This window comes from Suillus clintonianus (assembly GCF_016758775.1).
Source record: "Suillus clintonianus strain FC179 chromosome Unknown DEU56scaffold_46, whole genome shotgun sequence".
NCBI lineage: Eukaryota > Fungi > Basidiomycota > Agaricomycetes > Boletales > Suillaceae > Suillus > Suillus clintonianus.
This window is the reverse complement of record NW_024539270.1, coordinates 204,915-219,740: the sequence shown is the minus strand read 5'-3', so window position 1 is coordinate 219,740 and position 14,826 is coordinate 204,915. Positions and strand designations below refer to the sequence as shown.

Genomic DNA, 14,826 nt, shown 5'->3' with positions numbered 1-14,826 from the left:
GGCAAAGCCATTATTGGGCTTTGTGAACTTTCGGCAGATCGGAATCGGAATTGATTTGGATTATGTCTATGCTGCGCTGGGGCGATCATTTCATGAAGGCTGCATGTAAGGTGCGGTAAGTGCATTTATTCAATCATCGGCCATCGTTGTTCCTCGCAATACAGGTGTATAACTGGAACTGTGGCTCTGGAAGTCCGCCCATACAAAGGTGATCCCGTTCCTGTTGGCTAATGGAACTACTAAATCACCGCGGAATTACGGTGTTCTGTTATCGTCTCTTCATACTATTGTCATTTCTCGTTAGCTGACGTTGCCGCCCCTACTGCAAGGCATTGATATCAGCAATCTCATAGGCAATGAATTAAACCGATGAATCGGTATGTACAAACTTCCTTTCGAGATTGGGAATATTTGTAGCCAGACCAATATCTCCGGTCTGCGAGCAGACGCTGATTGTTCTGTGGAGACTGTATTTGTGTCGGAGCACAACCGGGTCTGTGGCGTTGGCCAGTAGTCACGTGCTTAAATTTAATTGAGCCAAATATTGCTATTCTTAGCTTAGCGGAGCCTCAGGCTTGCAGAGCCACCGTGACCGATAGTGATCTGGGCTATCATAGACGCTTCGTGATAGGCTTGAGTTGAAGCCTAGAAGGCTAGATGAACATGATCGATACCAGCTCTCAGGGATCCACATCTGCAGACGTATGGGACCAGCCCAGTGCAAGTAATGATGTTTAATAGCGGGTGACCACGAAACCTGACGGGGACTCTCTTCCAGGATTACACTAGCCTGAGCTCGTACCCACCAAGCGCCGCAACTAAATCCCGGAAGGCCCAACAAGTCGTCCCAGACGACTGGGATAACGATGAAGATGAGGAAGAAGATAGCGCCAAAGTCTGGGAAGACGCGTGAGTCTACCGTTCTCCTTCAGCCGTCAGCCCCAGCGCTAACTCCTCTGTCATCACTATGCACATTGCAGAAATAACAAAGCACCCATGCCAGAACTGATCATCTCCCCCTCAAGCACCGGGACATGTGTCGTCCCCCCTCCCCCAGCTGCCTTCCAACCGACTATGCGCATCCTGAAACGGCCGTCTCCCTCCCAATCAGCCTCAAATTCCGCCACTTCGCTCTCTTCGCAGACGCGCAACACTCTTGCTGAGCGTGAGGCTCAGTATCAAGAAGCTCGTAACCGAATATTTGGAACTACGATCGAGCGTGGTGGCGATGACCAGGAAAGCCAACGTGGGATGAGGGATGGTAGTGGCAAGGGATCAGATGCTAGATCTGCGGCGTCTGCGGTACTGCGTACTCCTACAGGCCCGTCAGATGTGGAAACAGAGGTGGGTCGGACCGATGACTCCCCTCCAAAGGGATTTCGTGACAGGAGGAATGGGAAGAACCAGAACAGCGCATCTTCGAGTGTGTTACCACGGACTTCGAGTTGATTCCTGCCCCATGTTTTTCAGATAGGTTTTTGCTGTTTTATTGATTGTTGTAACATTGTGTTGTACACGTCCAGCCCCAACTTGATGCAACTCACATTTGAGCCGGGGAGCTTTTTTGCGCCGACTCACCACATGTCAACTACACTGTATGCACCAATTCTTTCAAGCTCGGACTTCTCATATACCGCAGGTGTAGACAACAACATATAGAGCCTCAATACCTTTCAGACTCGAATGACTTGACTGCATACATTACATCTGTTCGCCATTCCGACCCTCCTGATCTGACCACATTTAGGCAGCAGCAAGTTCGTAGAGATAAGTACCGAACAGCTTAGTCTTCGTGATATCAGTGGAAAGGCATGAATATTTATTCGAGGAAACTCACCCCTTTGAAGAAGTTGTCTTTGTCCAGTTTCTCATCCGTGGAACTATACGGGTGTTAGAGCGAGCGAAGCCCGGGACGACGGAAGGACATACTGGGCACCGTCATCAGATCGTCCCATGGGTAGTAACATCACGCTCGTATCCTCCCCCAGTTCCTCCTGAAAGGTGAGGGCAACTCCAATCGACCCACCTTCACGTGTGTAGTCTGGAGCCTGCCGATATACTGCCTGTGGATTTTTCGACAATCAGTCATCCAAATCACCCCGAAAACAGAATGTACCTCTGTTGCCCTATGTGCGGCCTTGAAATTCAAATCATGTTTGTTAGTGGCGACCCACGGCAGGGCACCACCAACGTATTCAACCTCCATCGTGTTCTTGGAGTTGAGTTTCTTGAATTCTTCATTGAGGAAGTTGGTGACAAGCGTTTTGATGATGTCTGTGGTCTGAGGTTCCACAAGGCTGCATAATTTGGCCAGGATCGGACGGTCAGCACGTTGTAATCTAGAAAATTGGACAAGGGAAAAAAATGAGCACATACCGAAGACTAAACCTTCCCTTTATTGCCGCAGGGATAACTGTCTTGGAGCCATCTCCGTCGAACGCCCCCTTAATTCCATGAATAGAAAGTGATGGAAAACGCATGCGATTCATGACAAGTTGAGTATGGTCCTCGGATAGTTCGATCTGAAAATCGTAATATATTAACTGCAGGTATGATCAAAAAGAATTGAAATGCACCGCTTTTCCACCAACAGCGTCACGAAGGTCCTGCACTGTATAGTCCATTTTCTCATACTCTTCCCTGTGGACGTAGGTTTTAGTAGGCCAGCAATGCCGTCTATAAGCCGTAAGAACCTCTCTTCGGGAGCCACTGGATTCACCGTCTCTTCCACACCCGGAACAGTGATTATACCATTAGTCTCGACGAGCTTGCTCAATAGCTTGACCATGTCGGTCATGGGCTCGTGCACCATCCTTCCGAACAGCCCAGAGTGTAGATCCGTTGCTGGACCACTGATGTTAATACTAAAATAGGCTGTGCCTCTGATGCCGAAAGTCAGTGCGGGTTTACGAGTGTTCAGCCAGTAGTTGTCAGTCTATCTGACCACCGTCAGCACACCAAAACGCCTCCGATGAGTGGTACGTACGATGCAAACATAAGAAACACCATCAAACCATCCTTCTTTGCCCTTATTCGCCTCTTCTTCGATGAATTTGTCGAGGCCGGTACTCCCACTTTCCTCCATTCCTTCAAAGCAGAAGCGTACATTGACGGGCAGGGTAAGCGGAAGTGCCTGGTGCGCCTCCAAGACATTTAACCAACCCACAACCGGGCCCTTGTCGTCTGTCGCGCCACGCCCGATCATGCGCTCGTCGCGGACCGTAAGTTCAAATGGGTCCTCGGTGGTCCACCCATCCGATTTTTTTGCCTGGCAAGCGTGGCTTGAACACTTTAAGGTCCATGGATAAGAAGACACTCACGGGCATCACATCATAATGCCCGTACACGAGCACCGTTTTTTTCTTTGGGTCGCTTCCCACCCGCCCGATGACCAGGGGCGGGAGCTGCAGGGTCTGGCCATCAACATCTTCATTACCGAGCCATACGAGTTTCGTCTCAACCCCAAGGGCTGTGAGCTGGCCGTGAAGCCATGTTTCGCCCATGTCAATGACATCCTTGCGCAGCGTGGGGTCGCCACTGACACTGCATGTGGTACAAGGTCAGTTGTAGTGGTCAAGGATGCGAGCTGAATGAACGAATAGAGGGCAGATACTTGCCTTTTATGAGACACGGCATCAGTCAGGCGCTTGATGAACGCCCCCTGGTTATCATCTATGTACTTCAGAAATTCGGGTGGAGCTGGCATGTTGTATTGAATGTTGTATTGAGATGAAATGGCAAGAGGTGGTCATGCATCCTACTTATACTTCCCACTGATGGCCGTACAACAGGCTAGCGCGTCTCGACTTCCAAGACGAAGACATTCGCATTACGTTGCGGTTGTCAAATCATTCCTGCGTGTCATATAGGAGTAAGCACACGAACAACGTGGGGCATGGAAGAGATCCAGAATAGGCGTTTTGTATTATCTTGTATTAGTACGATGTCGTATTGTTTTCTACGTACACCCCGTGCCAATTTGAAGCCTGGACACAAGAAACCAAATCTTGTACTTACCTTGTATCATAACCCAAGATCGTAGTGCTCCTTACAACAACACACAGTAAACATGACTCGAACTGATCAGCCAGGAATGGGCGTTGACCAGATCCAAGAAGGTACCGACGAATGCATTACGTCCGAGAATTACAGTGATTCAGTGACGGGCGTAATCCGTCACATATAGCAATTGTGGAGCTTCATATCGTGGGGCAGCGCCAACCTCGTACTCGTATCAGTTATCATCGATTCATCGATGGCTTCTCGGGATTAACACACCCATCCCTTCAGTGAAATTCGACCGATCCGATCTCATTGGCCAAGCTGGCGAATACGTCAATGAGCAAATAGGAGCATAGAAGGAATAGACACGTAGTAAGATCCGTCAAGGACCGTCATGTGCTCTGCCCATGAGCAGCAATAATACGTGTACCAGGTTCAAGGTTTTCGTTTGGTAGGAGAAGAATTAAACTTTCTTATAGTTCCCACGGCTACACTGATGACAAACCAAAACTCGGAACCACTCATGCATATGCATGCATACCTCCACATTGTCCTCTCCAGTACGTGCTACTCAGGCTTCCCTCATTCTGCGCAAACGTTTACAAAATGATCCTACCAGGCCAGTCAGCATGGTTAAATCTTCGATGCAGAGAAAACTATTCATACTCCACTACTTGACAAACATTTACAACTTGTTCCTACGAAACCGGAGTCAATCCTTGATGAAAAGAGAAGAAAACTGCTCATGCTCACACTGCCAGGGATGTATATTGACAGACATTCATAACCAAGGCAGCAATCTTCAAATGTCTCGCAAACCAGGTGACTACATGCATCGTCATCCGCACTGGTAGACATGGATGAGACAGCAATGACGGCGAGGACCTGCCAGACGAAGGGGAGACGCATTATTTGTGCGATGTGATATACCTGCGCACTGCGGCTTGCTTTTACATGTCCTGAAAATAAGGTTCTCATATGTTTTACCTGTACATATCACACTAACATGAGCTTGTGCCAGCAGTTTGCTAGCAGATGGTTGCAAATGACTTTAGAGGTAGCCAAATGTGACTTTTGGTCACAAGTAGTAGGCCGAGTCGTTGACCGAACTGAATTTTAATCTTTACGTCCACCACCCGGGCGTGGAATAAAAACCTCCTTGCGACGAGGCCCGCGTTCAAAACAGGCTGAGGCCTATCTATTAGGTATTTTCATTCTAGCTCGCCGAGTCGTAGGCCTCTTTTCCCATTCTGACTCCTCCTCCCAGTCGCATATCTCTTCATCAAGTTCGTTGCACTGTCTGCCACACGGTACAACAGGCTCTCTCATCTTGCATTCGAGCTGTACTCGCACACACTGTTGCTTTTGTTTCCACCACGCTCTCGATCATCCACTCCCGTGATATCAGTTCGTATAGGCTGGATCAGCTTTTATGTGCACTCGATGTCGTCTGCAACGGTTTGTATTGTTTGCACTATGAAATACCATGGATTCTGCGTTTTGCCTCATAGTGTGCTAAATGAGCAGTCTGACTCGAATTGATAACAGTCACGAATAACCTAGTGGCAATGAATGTCACAGGGCACTCTGAGACTCGCATGTCTGTTTCAGCCAGCGTTTACTAGCAGCCTCTGGCGCTACTTTCGCTGACGTGACTGGCCTTGACATTAATGTCCACCTCTTTAGCACAGAACGCTGCCGTTAGTCTGGACTTCGTATATTTTGGTCTGGCACTCACTAGAAGCGTCTACGGTGCCGAACAGTTATCGACATATACATGGAGCAGGCTGAATCCCCTTCTCAATCTCTCACCTGAACTTCACCCACAATCCCCATATCCATACTCCGTCTAGGCCTACCATTCAGCTCTTCCTCTTTGTCATTTTCTGCCATCATGACCAGCAGCTCGGAAAGCCGATCTACCAGACTTGAAGGTCGGTCACTCCATATCACCTCAGTGATTGTTTCGTGATCCTCACACTCTGCCACAGTCGTCAGTGGAAAAAGACTCAGAGTCCCCTCCGGGCGCACACCCGCTGGCATTTACGTGTCTATCAACGTCGACTCGGGGAAATGCTGGAAATCAGCTGTCAGAGTCTTATCATCCGACAGTTTTGTAGTGTGGGGCGATACCGTGAACTTGTGAAGCCTTCTACAAACTTGCGGATGCCTTTCCAGTACTCATAATCGACTTGCAGACCACCAGATGCGTCACCCAAATTATCAGTGGAGATTCGGGCATCTTTCGAGCTCGGTCGAATGTTAGGCCGTGGAGAACTCATTGGAAAGCTTGAAATGTCGTTGGATGGGCTGCTCGATCATGGTGACGAGCCTTTCGGTAAGTGATCCGCTTCACACTCATCTACATATCCTCACTGGTCACAGATCTGTCCTTTCCGCCCATTCGAGGTGTCTGCCCTTCTCTCACGCTGAAAGCCGCCCCTGTGCAAGCTTGCGCAAACGACGACAGTGCAATGTTTGATGTAAGTGATACCAGCCTTTGTGCTGTTGGCTTTTGCTGATGAAACCCAAACTGTAGTCCGTTGATGACTGCAGGATTGCTCGAGACACAGATGCGGGCCACACACGATTATCCGAGTACATGAGGGGCAGGAGTGAGGTTCATATCCTGGATGATGCTATGAACCATTTTGAGTTGGTCCTGGACCAATGTCCAGTCGACCATCCCGACCACGCAGCAGCTCTCACAAACCTCGCGTGGGCCCGCCTCCAAGGCTATATCCACAAAGATCTTCGGGGCATCTACATTGCTACCTCTCTGTTCCGTGATGCCCTTGCATTGCGTCCTCAGGGCCACCCTGATCGTCCCATCTCTCTCTATCATCTCATCGAAGCATTGATTTGGCGCTACAGCTACCACGCCACCACCGTCGATATTTATAAATCCGCTCATCTCTGTCATGAGCTACTGCCTCTCTGTTCCGACGACGCCTATCTTCGTAGCATCGCGATCGGCAAAAATGGTGTCGATTATGTGATCCGAGCATGCAACAATCTTCCCACGGATGCATCCGATGAAGGCATCCGCCTTCGACTAATCGTTCTCGAGCTCTGCCCCTTTGGAAATCAACACAATCCCACCGCCCTCGACAAGCTTGCAAAGGCACTAAAAGCACGCTTTCGACAATGCGCCAGCATTGATGATTTAGACCAGAACATACAACTTGGTCGTGACATTATTTCTGTATGCCCCAAGGAATACCCTAACCGTGTCGCCTACTTGATAAACTTGGCCGAATCACTCAATCGCCGCTTCGATTACCAACGCAAATCTCATGACCTCGATGAGGTCATATTTCTCTACGAAGAAGCGCTACCCCTGCGTCCTGTTGGGCACGAATATCATGATGCGTCATTGGACGGTTTGGGGCGCGCCCTCCTCACCCGTTTCCATGAATGCAGTGGCATCGATGACATAAACAGAGCTACCGGCCTCTTTCGCAAGGCACTGGCGGCGTGCCCACCTGGGCGTCCAAATCGTGACACCAGGCTTAACAACCTTGCCGCCGCGCTCATAACCAGACATGATAAATTGCATGCCAGCGATGACCTTGACGAGGCCATCGACCTGTGCCGCAAATCGCTTTGCTTACTAAAGCAGGATGATCATCCAGAGCGACATAGAAATCTATTCAATTTGAGCATGGCACTCTGCTCTCGGTTCAATCAAACACGGAAGAACGAAGATGTTCAGGAAGCCATTGGTCTCTGCCAACAATCATTGTTAGCTTTGCACCCACTGCACCCGGACCGGTATTTCAGCTACAAATGGCTGAAGGAGGCCTATCTGTCTCGTCATCGGATTCTACCCAACACTGCTGATTTGTCACTTGCAATGAACAACTTCAGACTCGCGTCAAAACATTCCACTCAGGGATTTCCAGAACGCATCAAGGAGGCTATCCAGTGGGCTCGCCAAGCAGAAGTGTATGGACATGAATCTGCCCTTGAAGCATACCAAACATCCCTGGACCTTTTTGACAACTATGTGACGACGCGATCTTCAATTACCTTGAGGCGCGATGTTGCAACCATCCTTGACGGTTCACAATCCCTATCAGTGGATGCGGCATCATGCGCCGTTCGTTGTAATGATATGCAACGAGCGGTTGAACTTGAGGAGCAGGGCCGCGACCAACACTGGTCGCTAGCCTCTCGACTCAGGACTCCGATGGACGACCTCAAGTCCACCAGTCTCCCACTGGCTCACAAACTCTCAGAGATCAGCAAGTGCATATCTGATGCTCAGAGTTCTGCAGGCAGTGCAGACCGGGCTGCTGCTGATCGGGCAGCAATAGCGTACAGGAGACTTACGACGCAATGGGAAGCTGTAGTGGCTGAAATCCGCAAACTCCAAGGTTTCTCGCGGTTCCTGCTCCCACCGTTGTATGAAGATTTGCAAGTAGCAGCGCGCCACGGCCCAGTTATCATTCTCATTGCCAGCAATTACTCGTGCAACGCCATCATCGTCCCAACGTCAGGGGATCCCCGCCATGTTCCCTTCCCGTCTCTCGATCTGACGTATCTGGAGGTGCTTAAGAGCGACTTCGCGAAAGCGATACGGAACACGGCTCGCATGGGCCCAAAGGAGCCAAGGACAGAGCTGATAGCACTGTTGCGCAAGATATGGGACGAGGTCATGCTGCCCATTGTCAACGTACTCCAGCATGATCTGAAACTGCCGAGTTGGTCTCGAATTTGGCTGTGTCCGACGGCAGCCTTCACATCCATTCCTCTTCACGCAGCTAACCCATTTCGAATGAAGGCAGATGGCTCTGAGCGGGAACTATGCCTAGAAGATCTCTACATCTGTTCCTACACTCCAACGCTTTCTGCTCTGATCAGAGCTCGACAAACGACGATGACACGTGTCACTCCGTCCTTCGCGGTGATCGGACAAGGTCGGCCTGGCGCGGGGCAAGGCACGGTCCTCGCTGCTGTAGATGACGAGCTTGAGCTAGTCCATAAACTCGTCCCTCCCAACATCAAATTCACCAATCTTTCTAGCGATGAGGCTACACGGGCAGGTGCACTCGATGCCCTGCGATGCAACACTTGGGTGCACCTCGCTTGCCACGGCAAGCAGGACTGCGAACATCCCTCCAACTCACGCTTCGCCATGAGAGATAAACCTCTCACGCTGCTTGACATCACGGAGAACAATGCACCGCAAGCCGAATTCGCATTTTTATCGGCGTGTCATACCGCCCGTGGCAACAAGATGACCGACGAGGTCATTCATCTCGCAGCTGGTTTGCAATTTTCGGGGTTCAAAAGCGTCGTTGGCACTCTTTGGGATGTCAATGACGCTGTTGTTAAACATGCTGTTGAAGCTTTCTATGAGATTATGTTCCAGGACTTGGAGGAGGGTGTCATGGACTGTACAAAGGCGGCCTGGGCACTCAACAAGGCTATTTACGCAGTGACAAAGACAGTGCCGCTCGAGCAGAGAATCGCTTTTATTCATATTGGTGTATAATTCTATGTCGGAGTATCACTTTCATCAGTGGTACGGTTTTGGATTATCTCGAACTCTTTCTGCGGTGGACTTCAAGTTGTTATTGTACTATAAATTACCCCTATACTGTTGGTGCGTTAACTTGCCTCTTGGCCCAAGATCGTAGAGCTCGAACTTAAGTGCTTAGTGCTCCTTACGAAAACCGAATAGGGCGTTGACTAGAACCGGAGAGTATACTAGACCAATGCATGTAATCTGGAATCCGCACACCTGTGTGGCCCATTCAAAGTACAGGGCCAATACGTCCGAGGACTTCAGCAACGGGGACGGTAGACATATGTGGCGTAAATTTACCAAATACAACAATTGTAAAGCTTCTTCTGTTACTCGTATCATGCGGTAGCGCCGACCTCGTACAAGTAGGTACCCAATACCTTTGTCTGTAAGCGGTCCATCAATTATCACCGACGTCTTCGTGACTAACCCACTTACCCCTTCAATGAAATTCGATCGATCCAGCTTCTCGTTGGTTGAGCTGGGGAATATGTCAATGAGTAAAAAGGGGTCAGAAACAGAATCACGTACTGAGCTCCGTCATCTGCTCTGCCCATAGGCAACAACAATACGTTTACGCCCAGGCTCTCCGCAAATGTCAGCGTCACAGGGATTGAGCCTCCCTCGCGGGTGTAGTCTGGTGTTTTCTTATACACAGCCTGAACGCTTGCTGGTTCAAAACGTGAAAGAGGACAAGTGCTTCAGACGCACCTCAATAGCCTTCTTCGCGGCCTCAAAGTTCCAGTGTTTCACGTCTGCAACCCAGGGCTTACCGCCGTGTTGATACTCTACCTCCATCTTGTTCTTGCTGTTGAACTTCGCAAACTCGGCTTCGAGGTATGCATTGACAAGGGGTACGATCTTCTCTGGAGTTTGCGGGGGAACGAGGCTGGTAAGACCAATAAAACGTGGACGTCGTACCGAATACAAATGCAATGCCGCGAAAAGAAGAGTTACTATCAGCGTGTGGAGTTGAATGAAGTAGGGAATAGATTCACCGAATACTGAACTTCCCTCCTACTTTGGCAGGGATGACAGTTTTACCGCCGACATCTGAGAATGCACCCTGAATACCGTGCAGGGACAAGGATGGCTGACGCATCCGGCCCATTAGCACGACAGTTTTCTCTGATGACAAGGCAATCTGTACAATCCAGTCAGATGCGAACAATCACAAAATGGATAAACACTTGCCTTTCCACCAGCAGCCTGTTCAATATCATTTATCGAATAGTCCATCTTCTCGTAAAGCTTCCTATATAAAATAAGTCTAGATTCCAATGAAAAGTCTGGGTACACACAATTCCTCCTCATCATGAGGTGGGACCATGTCGTCGATACCAGGAATCAGAATGTTGCCGTTATGATCCACAAGCATACTCATGAGCTTGATTAGATCTGTCATGGGCTCGTGCACCGTCCTCCCGAACAAACCTGAGTGCAAATCCTGACCAGGCCCAGTGACATTGATGCTGAAATATGCAATACCACGTAGCCCATACGTCAATGCAGGCGTCCGGGTGTTCAACCAGTAATTGTCGCTCTGTCCCGCGTATCAGTACATATCTCCACACTGGCAGGCAGAGATCACGCACGATGCACACGCAATCAACCCCATCGAACCACCCGTCCTTACCCTTCTTCACCTCCTCCTGGATGCACTCATCCAGCCCCTCACTCCCATTCTCCTCCATGCCCTCAAAGCAAAATCGCACATTCACAGGCATCGGAATCCCCAGGTTCTTATGCGCCTCGACGACATTTAACCAGCCCAAAATCGGGCCCTTATCATCCGTCGAGCCACGGCCGATCAAGCGATCCGAATCTTTGTCCACCACAAGCGTGAACGGATCCGTATTCCATCCGTCCGACTTCAGTGCCTAGTTTCTGCAGTTCAGTGCCATGCTTCCAATGCCACTCTGCTATGGAATACTCACAGGCTGCACGTCATAGTGTCCATATATCAGCACCGTCTTCTTCGAAGGGTCGCTCCCCAGGCGGCCGATGATGGCCGGGGGGAGCTGTAGCGTCTGCCCCTGCATCTCATGCGTGCCGAGGTCCATTAGTTTGGTCTCGACGCCGAGCTGGTTCATCTGGCCGTTCAGCCAGTGTCCCATCGCAATGACGTCCTTGCGTCGACGAGCATCGCTGCTGATACTGTATGAATGGAGTCTTGAGTTAAAGTGGAAAGTCGATAATACATAACTGCGGGACCTGCCTTTGAATAGCAACAGCATCGCCTAGACGCTTGATAAACGCCTCTGCGTGCGTGTCGATGTAATTGCTGAAGCTCGCTGGGGCTGGCATTGTTGTGGTTGTTGATGAAGAGGTTATGTGCTACGATCTAGCCGAGTCACGTCACTGGACCGCCGATAAGATGAAGTGTGCACCCCAAGGATCCTACTTATATCGCTCTGGGCTCCGGATCTACGTAGGAAAAGAAACACACGCTCAATTGTCCATCGTGGCACTAGGCCTGAAGTTATTTAGGAACGACTATATATCATTTCCTTCATCTAATCGTCTCATTACACCGATACCATCATGATCATCGCGCACAACCTGGATCCCTCTCATTCGAATTGGTATATCTAACAAATAAGCAAAGAAAATGTAAGACCAATAATTTATCTGCATGAAAAAAAGTGGATAAAATGTTTGTGAACAGAATCAGCCAAAGAACGCAAGTAATGACATCGCAGTCGTGTGGTAGTGTATGTACTTGATTGAAGGAAGAAGGGCCAATATCCAGAATCCTCGTTAATGTATGTATGTGATTTTTCTCGTCGCTTTCATCGTCTAGCCTGATCTTGCCTTGCTTCGTCGTGGTACGCCGGATCGTCGTCGATATAAACTTACATGAAGAGGGTGATAAGAAAGGGGGCAGTCATGAAGGTGTTCACACAGAGTGAACAAGCTCCACTGCGCGCCTGCAGACCTCATCAATCCCCCACCGCTCGCCCAGTCCGTGCTTCAAGTCCAGGATGCCGCCCACCTCATCGCACGCCCGTAGCACCATATCGATATCCTCCTTTGTGTGAGCTGCGCTAACACAGAACCGCACCCTACTGGCCACAAGCGGAGTAGCGGGGTAGGCGACGACAACGACAACGATCGGTGTGCTCCGCGAACGCATCATGCGCGAGAACATGCTCATCTTGCCTGGATTGAAGATGAGAAGGGGAACAATCGGACTGAAGGGATGCCCGTAGGTGATAAAACCGAGTTTCTTGAGGCCCTGGTGGAGATACCGCGAGTTGAAGGCAAGACGGCGGATACGCATACGTGCTTCAGAACCGTCTGCAAGAGACGGATGAAGGTTCATCCATGTCGGCAGCATGCTCGCGGGTGCCATGCCTGGGAGCTCCTCTGCACCATCCTTCAGCGTGACGATGGAACTAGCAGGACTGAGCGTGAGCGCGGACTTGGTCGGCTGTGATGCCGGAGCGACCCCCATGATGCTGGCCATTGACGAGACGACCTGAGTGAGAACGGGGGGCGCCATAGCTTCTGCATACGGGCCGGAGTGGCCATGCAACCGGAGACTATCTATGAGGGTTTTAGGCCCTGCGATGTATCCGCCAGCAGCGCCAAATGACTTGGTGAAAGTGCCCATCAAGACATCAATTGAACGAGGAGGGATGTTAAAATAGTCTGTGACTCCGCGTCCATTGGGACCGAGCGCGCCGATTGAATGTGCCTCATCAACAAAGAGGGAGAACTTGAATAAAGGATCAACATCGCAACACAACACGCTGACTGCAATACGGACCTTGTACTTTTGCTTCAGTTCAACAATCCTAGGAAGGTTCACGAGCGTTCCCTCCATGGAGTACAAACCTTCGACGATGACTAAAATCTTCTTCCACGGACGATGCGTCTTGGGCTGACCCTGGCTGATCACCTCACGTAGCAGGGATTCGAAGCTTGACATATCATTGTGCTTGAACATCCGGACTTGCGCACCACTATGACGCACACCAACACGGATACTAGCGTGGTTCAGTTCGTCAGAAATGACAAGGGATCCCTTTCCCACGAGTGCGGGGATGAAAGTAGAGTTGGTAGCGAATCCCATAGAGCTGATCAACGCGTCTTCCATGCCGACAAAACGTGCAACAAGAGCTTCAGCAGACACATGGAGCTCGCTGCTGCCGCTCTCGAGGCGTGTACCACAGGTGGAAATGCCAAAACGACGTATGCTTTCTTCAACTGCGTCTGCGCAACCACCACGGGCCTGGGCAAAGCCGAGGTAGTTGTACGATGAAATGTTCAGCGCACGCGACTTGCCACCGGTGTAGATCTGCGTGTGATTGTTATCCGTAGAGTACCGGTCGAGGATAACAATAGTGCGTCCTGCCACTCCGGTGACAGGCTGGGAAAAGCAGTCGTCCATGCGACGCTTGAGCCGACGGGTGTAGAACGAATCAAAATCCGAGTTCAACGGCGCGTAACCCTGGGTAAGAAAAGAAATTAGATGAGAGCGGGGTTGAAGATGAAAAAGGATACACGTACATTATGGGGCATAAGGTGGGTGAAATAAGACTTAGTAAAACGCTTTCCGAAGAAGTCACGCATATGGCCAAAACAGAGGAGAATGAGGTAACTAATATAGGTCGTGAGGAGGATATAGTATGGGGGCTCCTCGATGGCATGCTCTTGCACAGGTTTGGAGTAGTCATGCTTGGAGACGCAACGATATGCCTCGTTTGCACAGTGACCAAACTCCGTGTGAACGGTGGTGAAGACCTGTTCAGAGGTTGGGGGAGTAAAGGGGTACGCGAGAGGATTGTTCTCATCGTCCTCGTTAAGAACGGTGTCTTCTGATGAAGCTGTGACAGAAGAAGAAAGTGAAAGTGCAGGGGTTGATGCAACAGAAGAGTTGTCGTGACTGCGAGCGCGGGTGTCTGCTTGGTGAACAGCAGAAAGGTAGGACGCTGCGGTCGTCATTGACGACAACTGGTTAAGAGACTTTTTCTTTTTGAAGATGGATGGAGAACGTGATGGCGGATTTAACGCCATTGGAGAAGGCATTTTGTTGTCCTGCTCAACAAATAAAGCGCAGGATGAGGACGATGATGAAACGGTGTCAACGACTCGAAAAGGGTTGTTATAAAAATTTGCTTATGTCAGTAATATACACGCCCCCGCCCCTGTGAGAACTTTGTTTCGTCTATCTTTATCATTCACATCCTAAGCCCTCTACTAACCATAGCTAGTACTCACTCTTGGGAAAAATCCCTTGTCAGTGAGACAAATCACGTCGTGCCGTTTGGGCACATACATCAATG

General features: G+C 49.9%; 5 protein-coding genes across 5 annotated transcripts; 2 read left to right on the top strand and 3 right to left on the bottom strand.

The window, feature by feature from the left end:
* Nucleotides 1-569: 569 nt before the first annotated feature.
* On the top strand, nucleotides 570-1,614 carry DEU56DRAFT_810137 (uncharacterized protein). Its single transcript, XM_041353495.1, has 3 exons — nucleotides 570-720; nucleotides 779-909; nucleotides 981-1,614. The coding sequence occupies exons 1-3, from the start codon at nucleotides 658-660 to the stop codon at nucleotides 1,447-1,449; spliced, it is 663 nt and encodes a 220-aa protein (XP_041207385.1). The 5' UTR covers nucleotides 570-657; the 3' UTR covers nucleotides 1,450-1,614.
* On the bottom strand, nucleotides 1,615-3,706 carry DEU56DRAFT_902095 (CNDP dipeptidase; the record flags this gene model as incomplete). Its single annotated transcript, XM_041356585.1, has 10 exons — nucleotides 1,615-1,788; nucleotides 1,838-1,880; nucleotides 1,930-2,063; nucleotides 2,117-2,339; nucleotides 2,377-2,522; nucleotides 2,577-2,640; nucleotides 2,694-2,935; nucleotides 2,987-3,268; nucleotides 3,321-3,543; nucleotides 3,597-3,706. The coding sequence occupies 10 exons, from the start codon at nucleotides 3,704-3,706 to the stop codon at nucleotides 1,744-1,746; spliced, it is 1,512 nt and encodes a 503-aa protein (XP_041207384.1). The 3' UTR covers nucleotides 1,615-1,743.
* A 2,447-nt stretch (nucleotides 3,707-6,153) lies between these two features.
* Nucleotides 6,154-9,633, top strand: DEU56DRAFT_413261 (CHAT domain-containing protein). The gene is made up of 3 exons (XM_041346104.1): nucleotides 6,154-6,340; nucleotides 6,388-6,485; nucleotides 6,542-9,633. Exons 1-3 carry the CDS (start codon nucleotides 6,262-6,264, stop codon nucleotides 9,500-9,502), a joined length of 3,138 nt encoding a protein of 1,045 aa, XP_041207383.1. The 5' UTR covers nucleotides 6,154-6,261; the 3' UTR covers nucleotides 9,503-9,633.
* A 240-nt stretch (nucleotides 9,634-9,873) lies between these two features.
* Nucleotides 9,874-12,228, bottom strand: DEU56DRAFT_950402 (uncharacterized protein; the record flags this gene model as incomplete). Its single annotated transcript, XM_041359128.1, has 10 exons — nucleotides 11,754-12,228; nucleotides 11,473-11,692; nucleotides 11,131-11,406; nucleotides 10,837-11,078; nucleotides 10,730-10,790; nucleotides 10,534-10,679; nucleotides 10,247-10,424; nucleotides 10,067-10,194; nucleotides 9,974-10,016; nucleotides 9,874-9,921 (listed from the first exon to the last, which is right to left on the bottom strand). The coding sequence occupies exons 1-10, from the start codon at nucleotides 11,840-11,842 to the stop codon at nucleotides 9,874-9,876; spliced, it is 1,431 nt and encodes a 476-aa protein (XP_041207382.1). The 5' UTR covers nucleotides 11,843-12,228.
* DEU56DRAFT_413196 (pyridoxal phosphate-dependent transferase) lies at nucleotides 12,036-14,633 on the bottom strand. The gene is made up of 3 exons (XM_041346103.1): nucleotides 14,051-14,633; nucleotides 13,308-13,991; nucleotides 12,036-13,256 (listed from the first exon to the last, which is right to left on the bottom strand). The coding sequence occupies exons 1-3, from the start codon at nucleotides 14,567-14,569 to the stop codon at nucleotides 12,435-12,437; spliced, it is 2,025 nt and encodes a 674-aa protein (XP_041207381.1). The 5' UTR covers nucleotides 14,570-14,633; the 3' UTR covers nucleotides 12,036-12,434.
* Nucleotides 14,634-14,826: the final 193 nt, after the last annotated feature.